General features: G+C 43.7%; 1 protein-coding gene across 1 annotated transcript in view; it reads right to left on the bottom strand.

Moving 5' to 3' along the window:
- The window catches only part of LOC307240143 (connector enhancer of kinase suppressor of ras 2-like), a gene marked incomplete at both ends in the record, with an annotated part of 28,582 nt that extends 3,266 nt beyond the window's left edge, over positions 1 to 25,316 (bottom strand). The window contains 19 exons of the mRNA XM_080013799.1: positions 46 to 146; positions 267 to 334; positions 415 to 486; positions 664 to 737; positions 850 to 1,028; positions 1,137 to 1,185; positions 2,718 to 2,908; positions 3,959 to 4,048; positions 4,804 to 4,991; positions 5,294 to 5,409; positions 5,931 to 6,077; positions 7,245 to 7,313; positions 7,994 to 8,053; positions 10,335 to 10,454; positions 10,568 to 10,609; positions 11,901 to 12,006; positions 12,826 to 13,028; positions 15,076 to 15,239; positions 25,253 to 25,316. Of these exons, the coding sequence (XP_079869925.1) occupies positions 46 to 146; positions 267 to 334; positions 415 to 486; positions 664 to 737; positions 850 to 1,028; positions 1,137 to 1,185; positions 2,718 to 2,908; positions 3,959 to 4,048; positions 4,804 to 4,991; positions 5,294 to 5,409; positions 5,931 to 6,077; positions 7,245 to 7,313; positions 7,994 to 8,053; positions 10,335 to 10,454; positions 10,568 to 10,609; positions 11,901 to 12,006; positions 12,826 to 13,028; positions 15,076 to 15,239; positions 25,253 to 25,316 (2,103 nt within the window). The remainder of the gene's footprint in view (positions 1 to 45; positions 147 to 266; positions 335 to 414; positions 487 to 663; positions 738 to 849; positions 1,029 to 1,136; positions 1,186 to 2,717; positions 2,909 to 3,958; positions 4,049 to 4,803; positions 4,992 to 5,293; positions 5,410 to 5,930; positions 6,078 to 7,244; positions 7,314 to 7,993; positions 8,054 to 10,334; positions 10,455 to 10,567; positions 10,610 to 11,900; positions 12,007 to 12,825; positions 13,029 to 15,075; positions 15,240 to 25,252) is intronic.
- Between the last annotated feature and the right edge of the window lie 1,870 nt (positions 25,317 to 27,186).

Raw genomic sequence — 27,186 nt, 5'->3', positions numbered from 1 at the left:
CCAAAAGACATCAGCACGGCGCCTTTAAAAAAAACAGAGACTCACGGAGGAGGGGCGGGGGTAGGTGTCGTAAGGCGGAGGGGGGCTGCCCTGTCTCGGCACGGGGGGCAGCTCCACGTCCTCGTGGTCACTCTCGCTCCAGTAATCTGGCGTCAACAGAGATTTTAGGATAAGAATGTGGGGTCGATGTGCCTCAAACTGCACCTCTCCACTTTGAGGATTTGAGAGATTTTTTTAGTGAAATGGGCGTGTGGGGGGCGTCTCACCCTGGTCCTGTCGGATCCTTTCCTGCTCAGAGAAGCCGGACACGGCCATGGACAGACGACTCAGCCACCTGAGGGGGGGGGAACGACACGTCAGCTCGGCCCCCGGGTCTCCCTTCTCCCGGCGGGCGGCTCTGTCTCACCCACTTACCGCACCATGTCGTCAACGTTCTCCGCCGCGAAGTAGAAACTCTTTATCCTCGGGTGAGAGGCCTTGAACGCGCTACGAGAAAAATCAAGAGGATTAAACGTTGAAAAAAACAACGACGCAATACATGGAGGTCAGCGGAAGACGTGTAGGTTTCTCGTCAGCGGCCCGATCAGGTGGCACCGTGACGCGAGCAGGACAAACAACGCGGATGTACCGGTGACAATGGCAAATGGAAGTGATGACACTCACTACTTCCTCCTGCAACCCGTGGCGCGATCGATCTTGAACTCGGGGAGACTCACGAAGCCCTCCGCCTTCTCGTCCTGCGGGCGGAGAGGTAAGAGTCACGGTCCGTACCGCCGCACCGGACAAAGCGGCCGATCCACGCGGTGCGCACCAGCCCGCCGGCCGCTCACCAGCCCGCCGGGCGCTCACCTGCTCGTTGAGGTACCAGTACAGGCAGGTTCCCTTCAGGACGAACCAGTACTTCTTCCAGCGCTGGTAGAAGTAGGTCTTGGCGTCCTTCTTCTTCCACAGCCAGCCGTCGCAGTCTCCCTGGCCCAGGTCCCGGCAGGAGATCCGGCGCTTGCTGCTCGACGACAGCGGGCTTCCAGCTGCAGGCGGAGGAGGTCAAACGGAAGCAGGTGAGCGATCATATTGATCACTAGCGGCAGGTGGCGTGTTGTAATATGTCGAAGCTACTTAAGGTAACACGTCCTCACCTGCGCTCTTCTTCTTTGACGCCGAGAGCAGCGATGAGCGTTCAAACACCTGCAGAGTCAGAGGACACCCAACATATCCTTCATCCTCACAGCGACGAGTACAGTCGTGTTCCGAAATCGACCGCTCGTTTCAATCTGGAGTCCACTAAATGGGAAGTCAGGTAAATAAACCATTCAAATATTTCCCGGCACGCGCCTGAAAATGTAGCGGAGAAACGATGATTGGTGCGACGGCATCAGCAAATATCCCAAAATGCACAGATTTCTCTCCAGTGAACTCTGTAGTTTGAACGATGTTGTACTGAATGTAGAAAATCTCATTGTATTGTTGACTCTTGTTTTTGCGCAACACTGACCCGCAAATCCGTAATTAAATGATTTTTACATATGAGTGATATATTAAGTATTTAAATAGATTTTAGTTTTATTACTTACTGTATATGACTGACACATTAATATTTAGAAATTACTCTGGGTGCGAGCATTTTTTTTGGAAGACTGATTCAGTTGCATTCAATGATATCGAGTAAAAACAAATATCAAAAAACTACTACTATTTCCATATTAATATCAAATATTTAATATTGGATAGCAATACTGAATGTGAAAAACTAGTAATGAAGTGAACAGCTAAATCCCAATAATTAACAAAATCAGACCTAAAGTAGGGGTTATACTAAACCATGTCATATTTTTGTGTTATCTAAGTACTTTTGTTGTGCGAAAGGATTGGGTTTGGAAAAATAAATCATAAGCAGTGAGTAAAAATAATAATAATAATAATAATAATAATAATAATAATAATAATAAATGATAAGCAGTGAGTTATAACAATAATAATAATAATAATAATAATAATAATAATAATAATAATAATAATCATAATAAATGGTAAGCCATGAGTATTAATAATAATAATAATAATAATAATAATAATAAATGATAAGCAGTGAGTAATAATAATAATACTACTAATAATAAATGATAATCAGTGAGTATAACAATAATAATAATAATTATAATAATAAATTGTAAGCAGTGAGTAATAATAATAATAATAATAATAATAATAATAATTGATAAACAGTGATTAATAACAGTAATAATATTAATACTAATAATTATACTACTACTACTACTACTAATAATAATAATAATAACAATAATAATAATAATAATAATAAATGATAAGCAGTGAGTAATAATAGTAAAAATAATAATAATAATAAATGATAAGTGGTGAGTAATAATAGTAATAATAATAATAATAATAATAATAATAAATGATAAGCAGTGAGTAATAATAGTAATAATAATAATAATAATAATAATACATGATAAGTGGTGAGTAATAATAGTAATAATAATAATAATAATAATGAATGATAAGCAGTGAGTAATAATAGTAATAATAATAATAATCATAATAAATGATAAGCAGTGAGTAATAATAGTAATAATAATAAAAATAATAATAAATGATAAGTGGTGAGTAATAATAGTAATAATAATAATAAATCATAAGCAGTGACTAATAATTGTTATAATAATAATAAAAGATTAAGTGATGGAGGGACGGACGTGGTAGAGCGACGCCGTGTCGGAGCTGGACGTGGAGTGGGACACCTCCACCTGGAGGGCGGGGACCAATGTGTAGTGGGCGGGGCTTCCTGCCCTGTCGCTCCGCCTCCTGCTGAGGGCCAGGCTGCGTCCTGGGACAAGCTCCTCCCCCGGCGCCGTGTCCTCGCTCACCGAGCGCAGCAGAGAGTTCTCTGCACGACACAGGAAACACGCGGCTTCACACACACTGATCACCTGCATCCAGGTTTATTTTACATCTTTTTAACTTCATCTGATTTGTTCTGTTTCTGCGCCTTTTCTTCTGCAAAGTTTACATTAAGTGTCATTTGATGTCTGTGCATTTACTTTCCAATGTTTATAATACTTTGTAAATTTGGTCCAAAACCTGGGAAACCAATAAAGCTTTATTTTCCCAAAGCTTAATTTTATCATTTTAATTCCATTTCTGCCTCCAGCTCGCTGAGCTTATTATTCTAGACCTTCAATTAACCTCTTAAATCTTTGCTGCGTTATGACATAGTGTTTTTAGGAAAGACAACAAAGGACCATAATAGATAATTACTGATTAGTCATATAATCTGGTTGAGGACACTGTTCGTTTTAAATTCTGTCATTAGCAGCTGTCGTCAGGCAGACAGCATACTAACATTTTGAGATACCGTCTCCTGCAGTTAAATATAGCACCCTGCTTTTTTTTTTGCCAAAAAGCCCCAAGGTATCGGTTTGAGCGGCAGCGCCTGCAGCATCAAACCACGAGGTGTGGAAACAAAGCAATACGCTTTCGTAGGGCTGCCTCTGCCAGAAAGTAAAGAATCGCTCTTTTTTTTAGATTAATTTTTTGTTACCAAGGCAACAGCATACCTTCTACATCCAAAAACAGGAACAGAAATAGATAGAGCGAGAGGAAAAGAGAGAAGACAGAGAGAGTGAATCACAAACAGGGAGAGAGCGAAGGAGGCCGCCCGACGAGCCGCGGGAGGCAGCGGTGTGTGTGTGTGTGTGTGTGTGTGTGTGTGTGTGTGTGTGTGTGTGTGTGTGTGTGTGTGTGTGTGTGTGTGTGTGTGCGTGTGTGTGTGTGTGTGTGTGTGTGTGAGCATGTGTGTGGCTCAGAGAGCTGAGGGGCGGAGTCAAAGGCGTGTCCCCCCAGCCACATCCACCCACACCCCAGCACCCACTCTTCCTCTCTCTCTCTTTCTCTCTCTCTCTCTCTCTCTCTCTCCCTCTCTCCCCCTCCCACTCACCTCTCCTGCTCTCTCTTTTCAGCTTGACGGGGTCGTCGCTGTCTCCCACCCAGTTGTACTCCATGGGCATGGAGATGGGCCTGAGCCTGCCTGGAGCACACAGCGCACACGGGCTCAGCATGAGGCGCGCGCGCGCACACACGCACACGCGCGCACACACACGCACTCGCGCACACACACACACACACACACACACACACACACACACACACACACACACACACACACACACACACACACACACACACACACACACACACACAGGCTTGGAGGTAACGCCAGAGCACCCTGAGTGGAGTGGTATCTTGCTGGCGTGTTTGAAAAACCCTCCAGAGAGCATTCGTGGAATTTGGGATTTTGGACATAATAACTGTTTCCAACGTGGCCCGAATGGAGCGCGGAGTTCTGTGTGGATCCATGCACTGGATGTTGAATAATTACTGTATTATTACCTCCAAAATGACTGACCTCACCTCCTCTGCTTCCTCATGTAGATATTGAATATGAGCAGCTACACACACTGAACCCATGATGAATATGCTGTACGTCACGGGGTGAACGCTAAGACGGAAAACACCCAGCTCACACACACACACACACACACACACGCGCACACGCGCACACACATCCACGCACACGCACGTATACACGTACACACACGTACACACGCACACACACCCATCAATGATGAAAATATCAGAGCCATCATCTATTATCCGTTGCCACGCGGAACAGCGAGGACTGGTGTGTCCTGGAACGGTGTGGGTGAACATGGTGTAGGTGTGTGTGTGTGTGTGTGTGTGTGTGTGTGTGTGTGTATGTGTGAGTGTTGGGCGATGTCCTACCATAGGTGGGGGTGCTCAGCCTGCGCACGGGGGACGCCTGGTCATAGTCGTAGCAGTACAGCACAGCGTCCTCCTCCACCAGCGGGAAGCGCCGTCGGCACTCCTGGTCCAGGTAGGTGTTGGGCGAGTCGGAGCCCTTGGCCACGTCGGCCTGGGGGTCCTCACCTGGGAGGTTCCCCTTCTCATCTCTGACACGCAGAAGGAAAAAGAAATGAATGGATGTGTGTGTGTGTGTGCGTGCGTGTGTGTGTGTGTGCGTGCTTGTGTGCGTGCGTGCATGCTTGTGTGTGTGTGCGTGCTTGTATTTGCGTGCATGAGTGCATGTGTATGTGCGAGCATGCCTGTGTGTGTGTGTGTGCATGCCTGTGTGTGTGTGTGTGTGTGTGTGTGTGTGTGTGTGTGTGTGTGTGTGTGTGTGTGTGTGTGTGTGTGTGTGTGTGTGTGTGTGTGTGTGCGTGCGTGTGTGTGCGTGCGTGTGCATCCACCCCACCTGGGCGTGTAGGGCTCTGCGGGCGGCGGCGGGATGTGCAGGTCCTTCAGGGCGCAGCTGGACCTCCCGGACGGCGTGCTGAGCGTGCTGCTGGCCGGGCTCTGGGGGAAGAGCGGCTGGAAGAGGCAGAGCGACAGAATGACCTTTCACCAAGCGTCACTCTGGGCCTTTCTCAATCTGCGTTCCTGTCTGTACTCGTGTCCTTGTGGACTTGTGAAACGTCATCAGTCGCAGCCCAAGTACTGTTCCAATGTTCCAATTCAAAGTACGCATCAAGCCAAGTCCAGTCCAAAGGCCCGGATGTGGACTTGCTCCGCCCATTTTATCGAGGATGCATCGGCGGTGACTTGTGACTTGTGTCACAGCCAAGTATCCCAGAATGCATTTGGCACCAAGCGGTGGTAATGGCAATGGCGGAGAGGAGTCTGTACTCCTGAGTCGAACTTGCCAAGTCTGAACTAATAAGTCCGCAAGTCCGGACTTCCCGTACTTGAGAAACGGGATTGAAACTACCCAACGACTGTTCATATAGAGTGGTCAGAGGAATGAGTGAAATACACTCTACCGCAAACTCTGTGGTACACAGCACGAAATATGGAATCTATAAAGTCAGGGTACATGGGGGGTGGGGTCCCACCTGCAAAGCTAAGGGCTTCCACCTCATGTTCTTGAGCAGCGCGGGCGTGGAGCTCAACGTGCTCTGAGGGCGCTTCTTCAGGGTCAGGGTCACTCCGGCGGGGTCTCCACGCAGCGAGTTCACCAGGTTCCTCAGCTGCCAGCCCACCTGAAGAGATGCCACCAGGGAGGGGAAACAGAACCCAGCCCAGGATCAGCCCACGTCCAGGAAGTAGAACCGCCTGTTCCCGTGTTTCAGTTGCAGCCCAGCACCGACCCGACCAGCTCCACTCTGCAGAAAGTTGGACTGTGGCTCGCTGCTAATTGGTTGAATCCACATGGTTACTCAAAATCCCGGAGTGGAATTTTACTTTCTGAACCCGGATTTTTCCCACATGCGCTGGACACCGGTTTTGGTATTTCGTCCGACGGATAAAAAATGTTCAACTTAAATAAAAATTATCACATCAGGCATTTTAAATTCCTGAAAACATTTTCAGTTCGTCTTTTTCGAATACTTATCAATGTTATTGGTCATGGTAGTATGGGGCTGTTATGGAAAGGTGGGCCTAAAAAAATCCTAAAATGAATCTATTTTCTTGACGTACTACCTACAAATGAAGATAAGATAACATAAGACTCCTCAACTCTCCTGGTTGGATTTATTAGGATATAACAGCCACATTTCGTGGACAAAACGACAGTCAAGCAGCTAGAGGTTAATCACGTCCAAAACTGAGTTTCCATGCTACAGTGAAGGACTTTTTGTCGGATATAAGCACTTTCAACATTTATTTTCGACCCTTCACAGTTGATGCGGGGGGTAGCGTTTCTATTTTGGCTGCATGTAGCTGCCAGCAGTCTGCGGGGTCAAGTAGAGTATCACTCCACTGGATGGAGCAGTGTGTTATATACTGTATTACACCCATGTAGGATTGTATGTCGGATTTTAGTGACTTTTTCCACATTGAAATGATGAAACGGGGCCCTGCTGCGCACTGAGTGGTTTTGATTTCAGTGCTTTTGGAGCTGGATGACGATGACAACGATGATGACGATGACGATGTCCATTTCACTCCCTTCAGGATCAGTCTAGTACCTGGTGAGGGTTGGTTTAACCTAAAAACCATGCCTTGATTTTGTATCTAGTGTCCTCAAGGCCCTTATGAAAGAAAAACTGAATTCTCATAGTATCCAATACGATTATAATACAATAGGACATATGCACGCACGCACACACACACACACACACACACACACACACACACACACACACACACACACACACACACACACACACACACACACACACACACACACACACACACACTCTTACCACTGTCTGGTGGTTGACCTGGATGACTTCGTCTCCAGCGTGGATCTTCTTACAGCGGTCTGCCAGGGACTGGAGAGTGGGGGGGGGTATATTTTGTCTAAATTTCATATATTTTCAAACTAAACGTAAAACACAAAAAACAATTAACAAACAATAAATGTCACTGACTACAGCAATGCCCACAAAACACACGATGCCGGATGCCGACCGATCTACAAAACCATAAAGTGAGACACAAAGATCAACACGCTAAAGGTGCTATTATTGTTATTATTATTTTTTGTACCCAAATCATACCCAAACGGACACACACTCCGTTTCAATAGATTTAAGGCTTATTTACAACCGAGAAGTTTAACTTGCAAACAAAGGGATCGGTGTCGGGAGGTTGTTGCGGAGCCGGCACCTGCGCCCACGGCGCCATAAAAAGAACTTGCATAACAACGTCTCAGCCACACTGCGTTCTGGGTAATATGGAACGCCATCCCAGCCCACGCGGTCAGCGTTTCATCGAAAACGTATTCCGTTTCAGTCACATCACCCCACAGAAAAAAAATGAGGGATGTAACACTTCCTATTTCTTTTTTATTCAGATGTGAGCTTCAAGCTCCGGTCGCCGTCTTCTGCTTTTCTCCAGCCCGGGTCGCCGTAAAGGTTCGATTCCCCCGAAGGCCGTTTCGTCAGAGGCATGCAGACCTCTGCCGGGTCTTCCGGGGGGGGTGGGGGAGACAGAACCGGACTGGACTTACGCCTTCCGTGGTCCCGGTGATCACGTGCAGACCGTCGTACGTCGACTTGATGTACATTCCCTGCGGGGGACACAACACGGGAGACCGTTCAGAGACAAGCTGAAGCCCAGACGGCGGGGAGGCGGCGCGGGGAGGGGCGGCGGGGAGGCGGCGCGGGGACGGATGGCGGGGAGGCGGCGCGGGGACAGACGGCGGGGAGGCGGCGCGGGGACGGGTGGCGGGGAGGCGGCGTGGGGAAGGAGGGCGGGGAGGCGGCGCGGGGACGGGAGGCGGGGAGGCGGCACGGGGACGGACGGCGGGGTAGGCGGCAGGGGACAGACGGGCGGGGAGGCGGTGCGGGGACGGATGGCGGGGAGGCGGCACGGGGACGGGCGGCGGGGAGGCGGCGCAGGGACGGATGGCGGGGAGGCGGCGCGGGGACAGACGGCGGGGAGGCGGCGCGGGGACGGACGGCGGGGAGGCGGCGCGGGGACGGACAGCGGGGAGGCGGCGCGGGGACAGACGGGCGGGGAGGCGGTGCGGGGACGGACAGCGGGGAGGCGGCACGGCGACGGGCGGCGGGGAGGCGGCGCAGGGACGGATGGCGGGGAGGCGGCACGGGGACAGACGCCGGGGAGGCGGCGCGGGGACAGACGCCGGCTGCTGCAGTAGTTTGGTCAAAGCTTTGAAATATTCTGTGAACAGTTCCTGTGGCTCTCCTCGATTCTTTTGGCCCCGTGACCCCATTTTTGGATGGCAAGATTCTTCGTTTGGTTTAGTTTTGTTTTTTTAGTTTTGCACGTTTAAATACAGGATGCTACAGTAGAACAATTCAAAGCGCGTGACAAATAAATGTTTTGGAGCCAGCGCCACAGCAACACTCCGATAAGCAGAGACTGAGGCTGAATAAGAATCTTTCCTTCTGTACTTTCTCAGCGATATTAGCAGTCAAAGTGTAGATGGAGCTCCAAATGGATTATATATGAATGATGATGTACTATATCAAAACTATTCAAATACATTTTTTCTTATATCAAGCAATTATCAATATATCGCTGTAGGAAAGGTCGCGACGTGAGGTGTTCGTGAGGATGACGAACCGCCCTCACACGACGCAGCAAACAGACTGAACCAACACTGGGGCTCATCTGGAAACACTGTTTCCCTGTTACATGCAGGACGGTCAGAGAGTTCCCCCGAATGGACTCGCACAGAAGCACACACGCAACCACACACACACACACGCACACGCACGCACACACAGGCACGCACGCTCGCACACACATGCACACACGTACAACCGCACACACACGGATGCACGCACACAAGACGAGTGTAAGAGGCTTATTTTTAGGACACTCTGCCCAGTGTTCAAGTTTTATCGAACGGATGAGAGGACGTCCATGCCCCACGAGCATCGCGTGCCGTGTGTGCGCGCGCGTGTGCGTGTCTGTGTGTGTGTGTGCGTAAGGGTTTTGCTCGTGGTCGCCCCGAGCGACTCACTCAGCTCTGAGTGTAGGTCAGCGCGAGGATGAGTCGCCCAACGGAGGAAGGGGAGGAAGGGGCGGAAGGGGGAGTGTCCTTTATGCCATTACACGCGGCCGTTTTAAGTGAAATCAGTTTCAATCTATTTCTGTTCTGTATTTTATGTCTATTGGTGTATAGTCGGCTATTTTTATTTCATTATATATTTTACTTTATTTATTTATTTATTCTTATTTAATCATTTTTATTTTTTCAGACTATTAATCGTTTTTTATGCTTTGAATTCAATTTAAAAGCGTCTGGAGAAACGCACAACAAATTCCTCGTATGAAAATGTAACTTGGCAGAATAAACAGCAAATGGTTTTGCTGTGGACACTGTAACTTCTACTGCGGCTGTAAAACAACTCAATCAGTCACTTGATAGTTTGTTTATGATCTAGTGACGTGAATTATGATCCATGAACTAGAATATATAATCGAACAGCGCCTCCTAATTTTTCTTCCTGGAACAATATGAATGCAGAAATCCCAGATGGAATCAGACTGATACTCTTTTGATCCATTGCGTTTTGAGACCAGGCGTCCTGGACGGTGCACACAGATCTCGGCCAGTTTGACTTATTTGACTTTCGATCGTTTGTGAATTGTAAAGCTCCTCCCACGATAACATGGAATAAAGTGTCTTAAAAATGAATTCCAACAATTTGGCAAAAGTCGTGTGAGTAAAACATTGGGCTTTGGTGGAATCATTTCATATAATGTCAGTATATTTTCTCGGGGAACCCAAACAACCATTCTGAGCGTACTAGGAAAAATTATCACGTATGAAAAAACAATAGAAAAACACAATTTAGAAGACCTTCTCTCTGTCTTACCAGACCCTCGGTGGAGCGGATGTTGCTGAGCTGCACGACCTCCAGGTGGGCGGCCTGGGACACCACGGGGTCCGAGGACAGGGAGATGATGTGGTCACACACTCCAGACAGAGTTTTACACTGCGTGTGTGTGCGTGTGTGTGGGGGGGGGGGGGGGGAGCAGATGAAGTCAAGTTAAAATGTAAAGTCTGGTAAAAAAAAGTATTTAAGAAGAGTTTGAGGAGGCCACTCACCACATGCCGGATTTTGTTTTCCGTCTCGTACACGGAGCAGTCCTGGAAAACATGAAGCATAGAGTGGACGATTATTATTTGGAATATTAATAGCGCTCGAACCCAATTGTTATTGTTTGGATTATTATTAAATTCTTCTCCTTCTCCCCTCCAAAGGTGGGGAGTTATAAAAATGAGAAGTTCTGGTTTACGGGCAAACATGGACGGTTGTTTTAAAGACGGGAGGGTTGCGCTGTGCAGACTGCATAGTGGTTGCTCCACGAGAAGAGCGACCAGGAGAGGACAGACCGGGGGGGAGCCCATGCTGCGTTCAAGTAAACTTGGAAAATCGTGCTGCGTTTCAGAGAACCTGGGAAACAGTATAACGCACCCATGCGACTAAACTGGACCCTGTGTATTTCTGGCTGCAGCTAGATTGTTTTTTATTTGTTGTTGTTGTTGTTGTTGTTGTTGATGTTGTTATAACTGTAGCTGTTGGTGTAGGAGGTACAGATGCTGGCAGGGAGCAGAGTGGCTCCTCAACCCCGCTGCACCCACACATACAAACACAAAACAAGTGAGTCACACATGAAGAATCCTGTTCTGACGCTCTCTCTCGCTGTAAATATATATATATATATATTATGTCTATATTTATGTTTATATCTGACTTTAATGCACTCTTCCTTCCACCACTAATGGTGACATCTCATTGTTTCCACTCCTCTCCCATGACATGACCTCCCACAGCAACCTTGGAAAATCAATATCTGAACAATATCTGAACAATATTTGAAGCTATAGCTATATATAACAATACTGTATATATATAGTTCAGATCTAGTTCATATATAGTTCAGATATAGTTTAGATAATATTTAAACACTACCATATCTGAACTGAATATGAACTGAATATGAACCATCTGCGTTATGAGCATTAGGACTAAATCTGACGCGCAACAGGCGATGTGTTGAATCAATGACTATAGTTTGAATGAAGATATTTTCCTGTTTTCCATTGGTGTACTTCATACTTCAGAAAACTAAAGAATATTCTACTTGAAGAGTGACGAGAGGCCTGTGAAGGGGGAGAGTGTCTGACGCTGGATGTTTGAAGCCACTCCACGAGTCAAGAAGCACCCCCGGAGTGTTGGTAACTCCCGGATACGAAGACGTGCACATCCCACAAGAAGTAAAAGACAGACGACCTTCAATTCCGTTTCAGAGGCAGAACTGCATTCGATTGCTCTCCATATATCTCCATTCATGTTCAACATTGATTCATTAAAAAACAAATCTTGGCGACGGGAGCGCGTTGAATGTGGTGTATCTGCTTGGTGCGGTCGGCTCACCTGCTGCACCACGGTGGTCAGCTCCAGACAGAGCTGGATCACGTTGTTCCGGGTCACAGAGTAGTCGGCCACGGCGGCGAACGGGGACCTGAAAAAGCAGTAGCACCTGGAATGAACCGTTAGAGCATCCTTCACTGGAGGGAAATTCCACTGCTTCCAATTTGAACAATCCCACTGCACGGTCATATGAAGCAGGACATCACAATAGAAACAAGTTTTACTTCATATCTTACGTCATCATTACTAAAACAAAATGCTAATCCGTGTTTCCTATCATGGCCATGACTTAAACTATGACATTAATATTAGACGCATAATCCTGCCCGACTAGTGAAATATTAAATACAATAATGTACATTATACAATATAATATAGAATGAAAAACATTTTAAAAGTACTTGTGTGTTTGAGTTGTTAACAAAACTAAAGTGTTGACAAACTCTCACATCCTAACCCCAGCAAAAAAATATGTTTGCACATATTTCAACTTATAATAATAATTATAATAATCTTTATTTGTATAGCACTTTTACAACATGCAGCTCAAAGTTCTTAACATTAATAGAGGCTGATGATGGCAATAGCCCACGTTGAAATAATGGGCGAAAAGTAATAATAAAAGCAAAGAAAACAAGCAGAATGCATTTAATAAAAAAGGTAAATATTAAGGATCACAATCATTCCACAGCGAATGAATGCCATATATAAAATAGTATATGTGTATAATATTTGCTGTACGTCAATATACCTCGTAAATATATTTCCACATATCTGAGCGCTAAGATAACTTTTCCAAAAATGGTGAAAATTCTGCAAAGATGACCAACCGTTCAGCAGCATACCGGCCTGCGTCAGGTGCAGGTTCATTTAAACGGGGCTTTTTAAAAACATATTTTTAAGTGTTTATCTGTATTTTCCCTCCTACCTGTCCAGCCAGGCCAGCAGGCTCTTGGCGGCGGCGATCAGGTCGACCACGGAGGTGAGGAAGTCATTGGGAAGCTTGCGAGCGGCGTGGCCGTCGTAGTGGCCGCTGCGCCGCCGCCCGGCGATGAAGTTCTGCAGGTTCTTGGCGGAGGCGTGGAGCTTGTGGGAGAGGGTCTTCAGGTTCTCCGTCTCCAGACCGTAGTTCTGCAGGACGCGGTGTGGTTTGGTCAGTGTGAGAAACGTACGTCCATACGTCAGAGACTTCCACATGTAATAATAAATAATGACTAAAACATTTAAAATAATAACACTATTAATTTTATCATTATTAAAAATAATAATTAAAAAAAAAGATAATAATAATAATAAACATTAAAAGAAGTAACTCAAATCAAATGGTAATAATAAAAATCCAAACAAGCAAAATGCATGCAATAAAAAAAGCTAAATATTATACTAGTTTTAAGATTTGGGTCAATTTAGTCAATGAACGATCACGATCATCCCTCAGCCAATTATTTATTTTGAATTACTGCTCTGGAATTCACTCAATTCTCCAATAATTCTCACTGACGTACTGTAGTGGAAACACGTCCTTAGTGCTCATACAGATTACACAGACAATGTACCCTTTTATTACTCTATTATTAACCTATTATAACTCTATTATTACTCTATTCTTACTCTATTCTTACTCTATTTAATGCAATCCTTCATTTCCCCTGTTGGAATAGGATCCCCAAAGTTTCTATATCTAGTGTAATATAAAGACAAGATAATAAAATCAAGTAAAAACATGATATAAATATGCTAATAAAATGTAATATAATATATTCGACAATCAGAATTACATTTATTTTATCCTAATGTGACATGACAATAAGAAATGTAATTTACGTGCACATAGATGATTATGGTTATGTCATAATAATACAATTAAAACAGCATTATTCTCACTGAAAGTGGAGTATGATGGATCCTCTAGGTTTGTGAAATGGGGGCCTAAGATGGAAGGAGTGGGGGTAAACTCAACGACACATCCGTCCGTCCCCCCAAACACACGCACACACACACACACACACACACACACACACACACACACACACACACACACACACACACACACACACACACACACACACCTCCAGCTGTCATTCTGAATGTCGGGGGAAAGCTGAACATGCATTACCCACAATGCCGCACTGCACGTGCCGGCCCGTGGGCGTGTGTCGTGTGGGAGCGTCTTGGGGCGGGGGGGAGTAATCGTATTTAATGCAGCAGCGCCGAAGAGACTTAGACCCAAATCCCGCTTACATAAGGGGCTTTGGAAGGATAAGAGCGACTTTACAACCACATAACATCTGTGACCTCTGACCCCCGGGTTCTCCTGGCCTATTTGGCTCTGTCTGTTCAATCTTGCCTCCTCCATAGCACATTTTAGGTTGCTTTTGTACCCCCGCCCCCATATCACCCCTCTGTCTGATCACTCGGCAGCTCGCTGCATCTCAACGGAAACCATGCGTAGCCGTGATGCGACGGCTCCGAATCTAAAATTAATCGTGAGGTGTGAGATTGTCATTATGCGAGAGGTGGTGGTGGACGGGGGTGGAGGTAGAGGAGGTTATGCATCATCAGGCTCCACAGAGGAATTATACTCCTACAACCCAAAAGTCTGCCAGTAGGTTAAATAACTTTTTTGGAGAAAAAGAAAAAAAATCGATGTTTCGGACACGAAAAACTCGCAAATTGCAACTCACGTTTGCAGAAAGGGTGATAAGTTAATGCATTATTATAATTATGATTATGATGGTTATTAATAGTGGAGGGACAGCTCAGGTCGGACAGTTTGGTGGAAGAGTGAGAGAGACGAGAATGAGATGATTTGGACACGTGTGTAGGAGAGATGAGAGTTACGTTGGGAGAAGGAGGCTGAGGGTGGAGCTGCCAGGCAAGAGGAAAAGGGGAAGCCAGAGAGAAGCTTTATGGATGTGGTGAGGGAGGACATGCAGGCGCTTGGTGAAAGGGAGGAAGATGCGCAGAACAGAAGGTTTTGGAGGCAGAAGTTCCGCTGTGGCCACCCGTCACGGGAGCAGCCCAAAGAAGAAGAAGAAGAAGAAGTATAACACAGAACAACACTTAGCTACATCTTCTTTTGGATGTCAAATTTAAAAAAATGAACCACTGATCGTTTCCATGTTGATTTGTTGCGCATCGTCTCGCAAGACATATCATGGGATGGCTGGGGACTCACCAGGGCACAGAGCAGGTCCACCGCCTCCAGGATGAGCTCCTGGTGGCCGATCCGGGACACCGCCAGGTCCTCCAGCTCCTGGTGGGTGATACGGAGGAGCTGGTCCCCGCCCACCTTCTCCCTCTCGAAGGTCTGGATGTACTGCTGCAGACAGTCGTCCAAGCCTGAGGAGCGGCACAGGAAGCCATTTAGGTACAAGACGATAAAAACGACACTTAAACAACCTGATAAAATACATGGTTTGCAACCACTTTTCTCCTGTATAATATATCAAGACTGTCTTTTTGCGGATTAAACATTTGCCCCCATTGGACGGCATGGTAGCCAGATAAGATAAGATAAGATAAAATAAGACAAGATAAGATAAAAGATAAGATAAGATTAGATAAGATGAGATGAGATGAGATGAGATGAGATAAGATAAGATAAGATAAGATAAGATAAAATAAGGTAAAATAAGATAAAATAAGGTAAAATAAGACAAGATACGATAAGATAAGATAAGATAAGATAATATAAGATAAGGTAAGATAAGATAAAATAAGATAGGATCTCAGTCAGGATCTCGTGACACTCAAATCAAATCAAGTCTTAGATTTGTCCTGCCTTTTCATTCTCTCAAGTCAAGTAATAATTTGTCAAATAAATAACAAAATCAATGCACAACATTTTTCATTCAGGTTACTCTTACATGGATTGGAGCAGAGTTCTTGTAAACCATGACTCTGAGGTCATGTGCCAAGCTCTATGGGACCAAGGAAATAGGCTAAAACATACTAAGCAGTGGCACTTTTCAGACCCAAACTGAACAGACAATTTGACCAGCAATAAAGAAAATTCAAAAATGATACTTTGCCTTGACACATGTTGATTTGGGTGAAAATCATATTACTGTTATGAATATTAATGATAAGTGTAAGCTATGTTCTGAGGGAATCTTCAGCAATAAAAAGGAATTCCATTGCAACAAAGCCAGAGATTTGAGGCTGTGGAGATTGTATTATTATTATTATATATATTTTTTTATATTATGTTATTATTACATGACGTCAGAGCCGTTATCCCAGCAGATGTGTGCAGTGAAATGCAACAGACTTTACATTTTCCCAAATATTCAATCCACTCCCTGGTTTTAGTGAGAGTGACGTGTGCTCATCTGAAGAAGCTGAAGAACTGAATCTCTGACTTTAGAGGAATGTCTGGGATAATTCCATACGCTACACAAAGTTGTTGGTCTATCAGAAATATTTGGCCATTTTTTTATTAGTATCATATATATATATATATATATATATATATATATATATATATATACGTATATATATATATGTATATATAAAAAATCTGACTTTCAGACTTGTTTTTTATGCTAATCGTCCCTGACAGATTCCTACATGTAAATATGACAAAATAAACTCTGATTCTGATTCTGAGAAGTGCAATTTCAGCAAATTCAATTTTGATGTTCTGTCTTTGTTTCAATTGCTGCAACCCACTGACTAACTAGCACTGCTTATTATTATCGTGATTATGATTATGATTATGATTATGATTATGATTATGATTATGATTATGCTTATGATTATTATTTTTATTATTATTATTATTATTAGGGGTCATCCCGATTTCTATTGTTCGGATTTTTATTATCATTATCCTCCTTGGCATTTTTTGGGCCAAAATGTCTGGAACAGGACAACCGCTGCAGCTACGGACACGGTTGAGGTGTCGTTAGAGCCTGGGCGTCTCAGACATCTTGTGGTTCAAGTTTGATCCAAATCGATACACATACGGAGCAGGAATTAGTGAAAAACCGATGAAATTTCGCTGGAAGTAGCCGGACGTCGGTGCATCACCGACACGGCAAGGTTGTAAAACTTGCGGTCGGGTGGTGGAGCGAGTGGTGAGTTTGTGGAGTAAGAGACTCTGCGTATGTGTGTATTGTCTCACCGGCTTGATGTGGACGGGGCTTTTTGATTCGTATTTTATCTCCTTTTGTAAACAAACGCATTCTGTTCGCATCTTACCTGGTGTGAGATGTGGTGTTCTGTCCCTACTTACTTTCTGGGATTCGAGCCAGCCGTAAAATATAAATTTGTCTATTTTTCATGGACTCGGAACGCATCGGAAAACTAGGAGTTGGAAAACTGGAATTAATCACATAGAGTCGTCACCGCGTCATTACGTCACTCCGTCACTCCGTCACTCCGTCACCGTTGCCCCACACGAAAATATGTTGGTAATAACATAAGATTGTATTATATAACCATTAAATTGGTTATATGCTACCCTGAATTGTATTTAGTTATGACATGAGTATTAATATATTCTAGTCAATGTGTGTTGTAATTATATGAAGTCAAGATTCAAGAAATAAATAAAAGTAAAAAATTCCTTTCTAATAGACCGACTAACTGACTCCTAAAACGTAATACAGTAAGTTGAATACTTATAGAATAAGATAAAAATATATAGAATAAAATACAATAAAAATAAAATGAAATAAAATGGAATAGATAGAGGGAATATGCCTATGTATGTACAGATATGTGCATTAAAGTGGCATGTGAAAGTCATGTAAAAAAAAATAACACAGCATTTCCCATCACAGACAAAAATCCACAAAACCCGACAAAATCGGGTCAAAATCAGGCTGAATTTGTGTCGTCTGATCCTGGCATTACGGAAACTCGGAAAACTGTAATACATACCTAACAAGACTAAACCGGAACCCTTGTATTGCTGTCCGCAGCTATATTTATTAGGGCTGCCCCCAAATAGTCCACCAAATGTTAGTTGACGAGAAGAGTCTTCCTCGACCAAGTCTTTCATTGGTCGGTTGGTCGCGGGAAAAACAAAACTCCATTTGGGAGCCACGCCTTGTCAAACTGGGCCGACTAATCGCTTGAACCGACGACTAATAGTCGACTAGGAAAATCTTAAGGCGGGGGCAGCCCTAATATTTACTATTATTATGAGTAATTAAGAGAATATGCTCTGGCTTAGTTGTCGCGTGCAATGGACATCAGGTCTGTGCCCTAAGACATTTCTATCCATCCTGGTTAAGCTCTTAGTTTCATTTTCAGCCTAAAATAAATCTCTTTCTCAGGCTTTTTTCCTACACTTTCCAACACTTTACAGGCTGGGTGTGTTCCTGTCCTGCAGCTCATCAGGCATTCAGCTCCAGTCGAGCTGGTGCAGAGGGACCCCGGGGGTGTCGTGTTTTTGTATAAAACTCAGAGGCTTAACTAATCAGTCTCTTTAGCAACTTAATTGAGACTCATTATGTCAATGGAGGAGTCCCCTGTTGCCATGGAAACCACAAAGCCGGGTTTTGGCAGAGTTTACTCCCTGACGGGGGGAATGGTCACAGCGGCACGGTGCTCCACAAAGCCACCACAGATAAGTGCCGATTTAAGATTTAGGATTTATTCGGCACATGAATTACCGTGGGATATGAACACACGCTACCCGCGGGTATCCCAACGTTTAATTCAAGAATTGAGACCTTTAAGACCTTTAATTACTGATTTTTGTGAAGTTTCAGTAGAGGTTTGCATAAAAAAAACCCGTCACAAAACCCTTTTACAAAAGTTGTTGCACTGTCATTTTGCGGAGGCAAAACCAGACCAAACCAAAGTACATTCAACCTTCATCTATTTATTTTGCCAATTTTCTAGGGACGTGCATTGTCAGTGCCCCGTTTTGTTTACAACTATGCACACAACTTTGGTCTCACTCGATTCTCTCTTTTGAAGCTCGGAGGGATACATTTTTTGGGAGAAATTTCAATCCCCGTTTCACCCCAGCGTGTGGAGCACAGATGGTGACGGGCTGTGCGCTCACTGTGTTAGCTCCATGCATGGCCGCAGAGGGGTTCAGCTAGCCTAGCTCCCGTGAAACGAGGGAAATCCACCGTCCAGCGTCTCGAAAGCTGAGATATTTGAGAGAGGCATCGTGCGTCTTTGTGGCGGGTTGTGGTGATCGGATGAACACACACGGACAGGACTACGTAATTCCTTAAAACTGTTAGTGCCGGTATTAACCGTGGCCCCTTTAAGACAGGTCCCAGTCTGATGAAGTGTTGGAGCTGCGTCTCCGCTTCTAAGTTATTCTGTCTTTTCTGGTTTTTCAGTCGACACGTGAATAAAGCAGCTGCGGCTTTGCGCTGCAAAATACCGGTAGTCATATTATTTGCACGAACACCACGGGGTCAACTAAAAACTGATACCCCTGCTCGCTCTCACACCTTCCTGGTTAAGATCGCAGCTGCATTATGACAAAAATTGCATCACTTCCGCCGCATGGAGCTCAGATTACCAGGCTCTCCAGGAAGAAGAACACGTCGAATCACGAGGGCTCCAGGATTGTCTGCTTTTTTATTTGAAAATGTGGGGTGGGCAAGTTAGGCCCGGATACAAGGCTGTAAAGATGCCATGTTACCATCAATCTGACTGAGAGAGGGGGCCAGTAGGAGGGAGAGAGAGAGAGAGAGAGAGAGAGAGAGAGAGAGAGAGATGGAGGGAGAGAGAGAGAAAGAAAGATGAGGGAGAGAGAGAGAGAGAAAGAAAGATGAGGGAGAGAGACAGATGGAGGGAGCAGGAGAGAGAGGGAAAGAGAGAGAGAGAGATGGAGGGGGAGAGAGATAGAGAGATGGAGGGAGAGAGAGAGAAAGAAAGATGAGGGAGAGAGACAGATGGAGGGAGCAGGAGAGAGAGGGAAAGAGAGAGAGAGAGAGATGGAGGAAGAGAGAGAGAAAGAAAGATGAGGGAGAGAGAGAGAAAGAAAGATGAGGGAGAGAGACAGATGGAGGGAGCAGGAGAGAGAGGGAAAGAGAGAGAGAGAGAGAGAGATGGAGGGGGAGAGAGATAGAGAGATGGAGGGAGAGAGAGAGAGAGAGAGAGAGAGTGATGGAGGAAGAGAGAGAGAAAGAAAGATGAGGGAGAGAGAGAGATGGAGGGAGCAGGAGAGAGGGAAAGAGAGAGAGAGAGATGGAGGGGGAGAGAGATAGAGAGGTGGAGGGAGAGAGAGAGAGAGAGAGAGGCAGTGTAAGTGAGTGAGTGAGTGAGTGAGTGAGTGAGTGAGTGAGTGAGTGAGTGAGTGAGTGAGTGAAAGGTGTTTGACAGTGGAGAGCATGGGACGTCTGCTGCTCTCAGTTTTATCGTAGACCAATTAATACAATATCTACTAGTCATTTATTAATTCATTCATCATATCTACCTTTCATTTGTTCATTCAGTCATCATATCTATCATTCATTTATTCATTCATTCATCATATCTGCTGTTCATTTATTTATTAATTAATTCCCCATATCTACCATTCATTTATTCGTTCATCATATCTACCTGTCATTTATTCATTCATCATATCTACTGTCAATGTATTCATTAATTCATCATATCTATTGTTCATTTATTCATTCATTCATCATATCTCCCGTTCAGTTATTCGTTCTTTCATAATATCTACCGTTCATTTATTCATTCATTCATATCTACCTTTCATTTATTCATTCATCATATCTACTGTTCATTTATTCATTCATTCATCATATCTAACGTTCATTCATTCATTCAATCATTCATATCTACTGTTCATTTACTCATTCATTCATCATATGTACCATTCATTTATTCATTTATTCATCAAATGGACTGTTCATTTGTATTGTTAATTTATTAATTAATTAATCATATGTAGTGTTAATTTATTAATTAATCATATCTACTGTTCATTGGGTGAGTGAGTGAGTGAGTGAGTGAGTGAGTGAGTGAGTGAGTGAGTGAGTGAGTGAGTGAGTGAGTGAAAGGTGTTTGACAGTGGAGAGCATGGGACGTCTGCTGCTCTCAGTTTTATCGTAGACCAATTAATACAATATCTACTAGTCATTTATTAATTCATTCATCATATCTACCTTTCATTTGTTCATTCAGTCATCATATCTATCATTCATTTATTCATTCATTCATCATATCTGCTGTTCATTTATTTATTAATTAATTCCCCATATCTACCATTCATTTATTCGTTCATCATATCTACCTGTCATTTATTCATTCATCATATCTACTGTCAATGTATTCATTAATTCATCATATCTATTGTTCATTTATTCATTCATTCATCATATCTCCCGTTCAGTTATTCGTTCTTTCATAATATCTACCGTTCATTTATTCATTCATTCATATCTACCTTTCATTTATTCATTCATCATATCTACTGTTCTTTAATTCATTCATTCATCATATCTAACGTTCATTCATTCATTCAATCATTCATATCTACTGTTCATTTACTCATTCATTCATCATATGTACCATTCATTTATTCATTTATTCATCAAATGGACTGTTCATTTGTATTGTTAATTTATTAATTAATTAATCATATGTAGTGTTAATTTATTAATTAATCATATCTACTGTTCATTGGGTGAGTGAGTGAGTGAGTGAGTGAGTGAGTGAGTGAGTGAGTGAGTGAGTGAGTGGACGGGCAGGCGGGCGCTTGGGTGGGTGAGTGAGTGAGTGAGTGAGGGAGGGAAATACAAACAGTTGCACACTCTCAAGCACAAATACTAGTGTTGAGTAGAGTTTGGGATGAATGTCTCTGTGTTAAATTACCCACAACGTGCACCTGAATCCACATGCTGCACAAGTGGGTTCAAATCTGAATTATCCTTTCAAAATAAATGCCTTTAAACACAGCGTTCCAGCTCCACACAGCCCGAGACGGAGAGCCAGGGTGGCAGAAAATACCAGAATGGGATGCAGAATGGAACTGTTCTAACGGTGGGACCTGGGAACCGGACCTGGGAACCGGACCTGACCACAGAACGGTGCCGGTCCTCACAAAACCGAGGATGTATTGTGAGAAAAAGCCTCCATTTCCTCTCAGAGCGTCTCCGTCCCTCACTCTCCATCAGCATCACCCGGCTCCAGGCACAAGGATCGTCTCTGCTCCACTTGTCAGGCATGGAGGCTGCGGAGGAGGCTCTCCATCGCCCTTTATATCCAGATTATTTTAGTGTGTGTGTATATATATATATATAAATATATATATATACCGTAATGTGTTCATTCTGTCTTTCCTCCTCTGTATTAATCTCTTTTTAAGCCTCTGCTTCCTCTGCCCGCATTAAAATCCTCCAGTTAAGATACGCTGGAGCCAAGGCTGATGATTCAATACTTTTTTTTTTTTTATGATCTGTTCGTGGGATGAAGACTTAATATTGATATGATGGTATGACCCCAGATGTGTTGGGTTTTAGTCTGATAACCTGTACTTTGCACCACACAGTAGCTCTAGTCGTCGGAAACCCTCCGCTGGGTTCTTTCGAATGGCATTTTAAATGAGTGTTTTGGGAACGGTGATGTATGGACGTTGTTGTGTAAAAAGTCCTCATGACTAGCGTTATAATAAATTAGGGCGCCAGGTGCTAGCTGCTGCAGAACAAACACAATTCATCAACTTCTAGGATCCAAGGCGTGCCAGCGGTGAAAGGAACAGCCCTTTCATGTCACTTCACACACAGCGAGGCCAGTGCTGCAGGAACGTTTCTTATCTACATGTTATTAAAATAAGAGTCAATCTGATCACAACTGCTGCGCTTTGGATCCTGTTGCTTTTGGATCATACACAAACCCTGTACATGCAAATTAAAATGCACCCATCTTTAGATATGGAAATATAGAAATCTTTAGATACTGTAGATATCGCTATACGTATATAGATATTTAGATAGATATCGATATAGATAGATATAGATATTTATATAGATCGAGATATTGACATAGAAATATATACAGATAGACCTTTAGATATATAGATATATACTGTATGTATAGATATAGAGATAGACATAGACATGCCTTTAGATAGATAGATATAGACATATAGATATACATTTAGATATATATACTGTATATTTAGATATAGATAGACCTTTAGATAGATATAGCAACAGATATATAGATATAGATAGACCTTTAGATAGATATAGATATAGATATAGACATAGAAATACAGTATAGATACAGATAGACCTTTAGATAGATATCTATATAGATATAGACAGACATAGATAAACCTTAAGATAGGTATAGATATAGATATAGATAGATATTAATCTTGAGATAAAAATAGATATAGATAGATATACAAATAGATAGATCTTTAGCTAGATATCAATATAGATATAGACATAGATAAATATATAGACATAGATAGACCTGAAGATATAAGACACCTTAGACAACGTGATGACATTGCGACAAATGATGAACAGATTTTGTCCTGAGAACCCGGGGGCCGAAACAAGCACTCAGACACTAAAGTTATGAAGTTATGAACTATTGATAATTGTATCACATCAAATACTAATCTCATCACCTTCAAACAGTGATTCTCCTTCTTTTTCGCATCGAGGACCATCAATGTGACCCTCATCAGGCCACAGACCCTATTGGTTAAAATTCAGTCTCTAGGATCGGACCCCCATCATTTTGTTGTTAGATTCAGTGTCCCCGCTCTGACAACAGTGAAACTAGGATCCAAACGGTCGTAACCGGACTGACGGTGCTAACGTCTTGGAAATGAGATAAAAGTGACGTTTAGCTATTCATCGTTTTGGAAGACCCCTGGAAGCTCTCGGAAAGACCCCCGCGGGGGTCCCCTGGAAAACATGTTGAGAACCACTGCCTTAAAGTGTGAAGTTCAGCTCTCCCTGTCAATAACAGCCCATTATGTCATCCACTGGCACTCCCCTCTGTACGTCTCACAAGTTTTTTACCAACGGCAACCTTTCTGTTTGTGTTTTGTTTGCGGCAGGTCAGGCATGAGCAAGGTACTGGGCTGGATGGACCTTGGCACCAGCACCTCGGCACCAGGGCCCCGGCACCAGGGCCCCGGCACCAGGACCCAGGCTCAAGGACCCCAGCACCAGGACCTCGGAACCAGGACCCCGGCACCAGGACCCCGGCTCAAGGCTCCGGCACCAGCCCCTCAGGCTCCGTGCTTGCGTTCAGAAGGGATCTCTGCACATATTGTAGAACTGAATAAAAAGTGAATGTTCCCAGAATTACTGCCAAACTGGTGTGTTTTCATTTGTACTGAGCAGTTTTAGATTGGATGAGCATTGAAAATAAGATTTTCTATTTGCCGTGTTTATTATAATTATTATTATTATTATTATTATTATTATTATTATCATTACTTTATATGATTGATTAGACGTGACTTACAATAAGTACATTCGTCACTGTATCAAACCTGTATGTGACAGTCACAACTGAACCTTCTCTCGAAACAATCAGCACTAGTAGAGTTTCTAGAGGTTTTTTGTTTGTTTCTTTGGAGTGAAAGTATGTGAGACAGCAAAGGGGAGGAAGATGCTCATGGAGTTAACAATTATTATTATTATTATTAATATTATTATCATAATCATCATTATTATATTGCTGACAGTTCTTATGAGGACATGCTTGGGTGCATTATTAGACTGTATCTTGCATATTACATTATAATCAGGTGTTTTCCAACATAATTCGAGGCGGAATAGCGACAATCTATGCAACAGATTGATGGTTTCACCTTTTGAGTATTCGGTGTATTCAGTCGATTTGAATCCAACACAAAGCTTGGATTAAAACTGGCGGAATAATAATAACAGTAATAATAATAATTACAATAACAATAACAATAATAACGATGATAATAATAATATAATAATAAGAACAATAATGATGATGATAATAATAATAATAATAATAATAATAATAATAGTAATAACAATAATAATAATAAAATAAATAATAATAATAATTATAATAATAAAAATAATAATAGTAATAGTAATAATAATAAGAATAATAAGAATAATAATAACATGATTATTATTATTATTATTATTAATAATAATAATAATAATAATAATAATAATAATAATAATAATAATAATAATAATAATAATAATAATAATAATAATAATGATAATAATAATGATAACAACAACATTCCAGGACATACTGCGATGCTCAGCAGGTGTTTTTCTTGCATCACTGAACCACTACTCCAGCGTTTCTTTCATGTTTTACTCCATACAATTGCGATCGGCTGCAAATAACAATTCAGTAAAATCCCCTCCTCCGTTTGAGTGTCCCCCCCCGCGTCTTACCTTTCATCCAATCCACCACTTGCGCGGAGCTCCACTTGCTCACAGGCTCCATCACCAGAGCCATGGCAGAAGTTTGACAAAAGAACGGTCCCTCCACAGTCCACGGCCCCCAATGGAAGACACGGAAGGAAGAAATGTCCCCCGAACGGCGACGCTCTGGGCTGCTGCTCCACTGGGATCCAGGGTCCAAACATCCACGGGGTCCTGGTGCTGAGGCCGAGCCGCGCACATTCCTCTGCTCCGGCTTTCTTCCCTCCAAGCTTTTATATTTGTCATGCGCGTCAGGCGCGGAGATGCTGGAGCTGGAGGAGGAGGAGGGTGGAGGGTGGAGGGGGAGGGGTGGAGGAGGAGGAGGAGGAGGGGTGGGGGAGGGCGAGGAGCCGGAGGAGGAGGAGGTGGGGGGTGGAAGAGGTGGAAGAGCTGGAGGAGGGTGGAGGAGGAGCTGGAGGAGCCGGAGGAGGGGGGTTGGAAGACGGGAGGGCGGAGGAGGGGGAGGAGCTGGAGGAGGCGGAGCTGGAGGAGGTGGATGAGGGGGTGGAGGAGGAGGCGCGGTGCCGCTGCCCCCCTCTCCCGCACTGGAGCGGCTCGGACCCGCAGCCCGGACGCCTCCCATTGGCCCGGGCCGCCGCTCGTCCGGCGCCGGGCCACTGCCATCGGCCGCTGCCCGGGTCTTTGTCGCTGCTCCCGCCTCCGTCAACACAAAGGTTCCCGCGGGCCCCTAGGGAGCGGTGGAAGGACAGACGGGGGGGGTCCGCAACCACAAACCGTTCCATTATTTTTCTTCTTGACAAAAAATGTCAACTCCCCCGTGTGAAAATGTGGCCTGCTGCACTTTGTATTGTTTTATTATTATTACCTCATCGGTGGGTATTGGGCGGGACCTCACGATCCGATTCAATTTTCACACAAAAAATCACGATTCAATTCGATATTGATTTATTGACATTTTCCACATGATAAAAAAAAAAAATCTGTACATTCTGAGTATTATCACTTTATTACTTATTTCAGTTTTCCCATTTCATACTGTGAATGTAGTGTACGTTCTATTGTTACTCTGTACCTTATGCTGCAACGCTTCCGGGGATCAATGAAGTACCATCTGATCTGATCGGATCTGATCGGATCATCATTACCAGCCGTTACCAACAACCTCAGTCTGATACAGGAATTAAATATTCCATTGGTGACTACTGAATGAACTATTTGTGACTCAATGAATTGGATTGGATCATATTATGCAGTATATCTTTATTAATCTAAGCAGCATTTCATCGATCCCATGCATTGCCCCGGTTTTGACCTACCTAATTTTTTTCCCAAAGGTTTGTATTGTTTCTTATTGTCTTTACCGCTGAGGACTGTTTGCAGTGACACTAGCGAGTTTTTACTTTTTAAAATGTTTAAGTTGAGTTGTTTTTTTTCCTCCAACCCTGGCTGCGGCCGAACGTCCCTCCAGGTTTGGAGGGGGGTTGAACAGGTTGTTGTGAGATTTGCATTTGGTCAGCAAAGTCTAAGTGAAGTGTTAAACCACCTGACAGTGTATTATGATCCGATAAAGTGTGGACACTCCCAGCGGGGCCTTGCCATGAAAAGGTTTGGGAATCCCTGCTCTCAGAAAGGAGGACTGCGTCTTTCTTTCAGCCAAAGCAAGCTGGGGAAATGAAGGACCAAAGCAAGCCAAAGCCTGTGCGCTATTATTCATAGATGAAATAAATAAATTAATGCAAAAAAATTGCATATCCCACGGCGGAATTTAAGTTTGTTATTTAGCTACGGACCCTGTGCAATTCATTTGAGGACCCCCTAGGGAGGCCGCGGGCCCCAGTCTGGGAACCCCTGTGCTAGAATAATCTATTGTCAGCATCTGAACTGAAAAGTGAGTCTTTATCATCCAACAATAATCTAACAATGTAGAAAGCAACACCTTGTTT

The sequence above is a fragment of the Zeus faber genome (genome assembly GCF_960531495.2).
Source record: "Zeus faber genome assembly, chromosome: 14".
Lineage (NCBI taxonomy): Eukaryota > Metazoa > Chordata > Actinopteri > Zeiformes > Zeidae > Zeus > Zeus faber.
The sequence above is the reverse complement of the archived record's forward strand: the minus strand, read 5'-3'. Positions and strand labels throughout refer to the sequence as shown.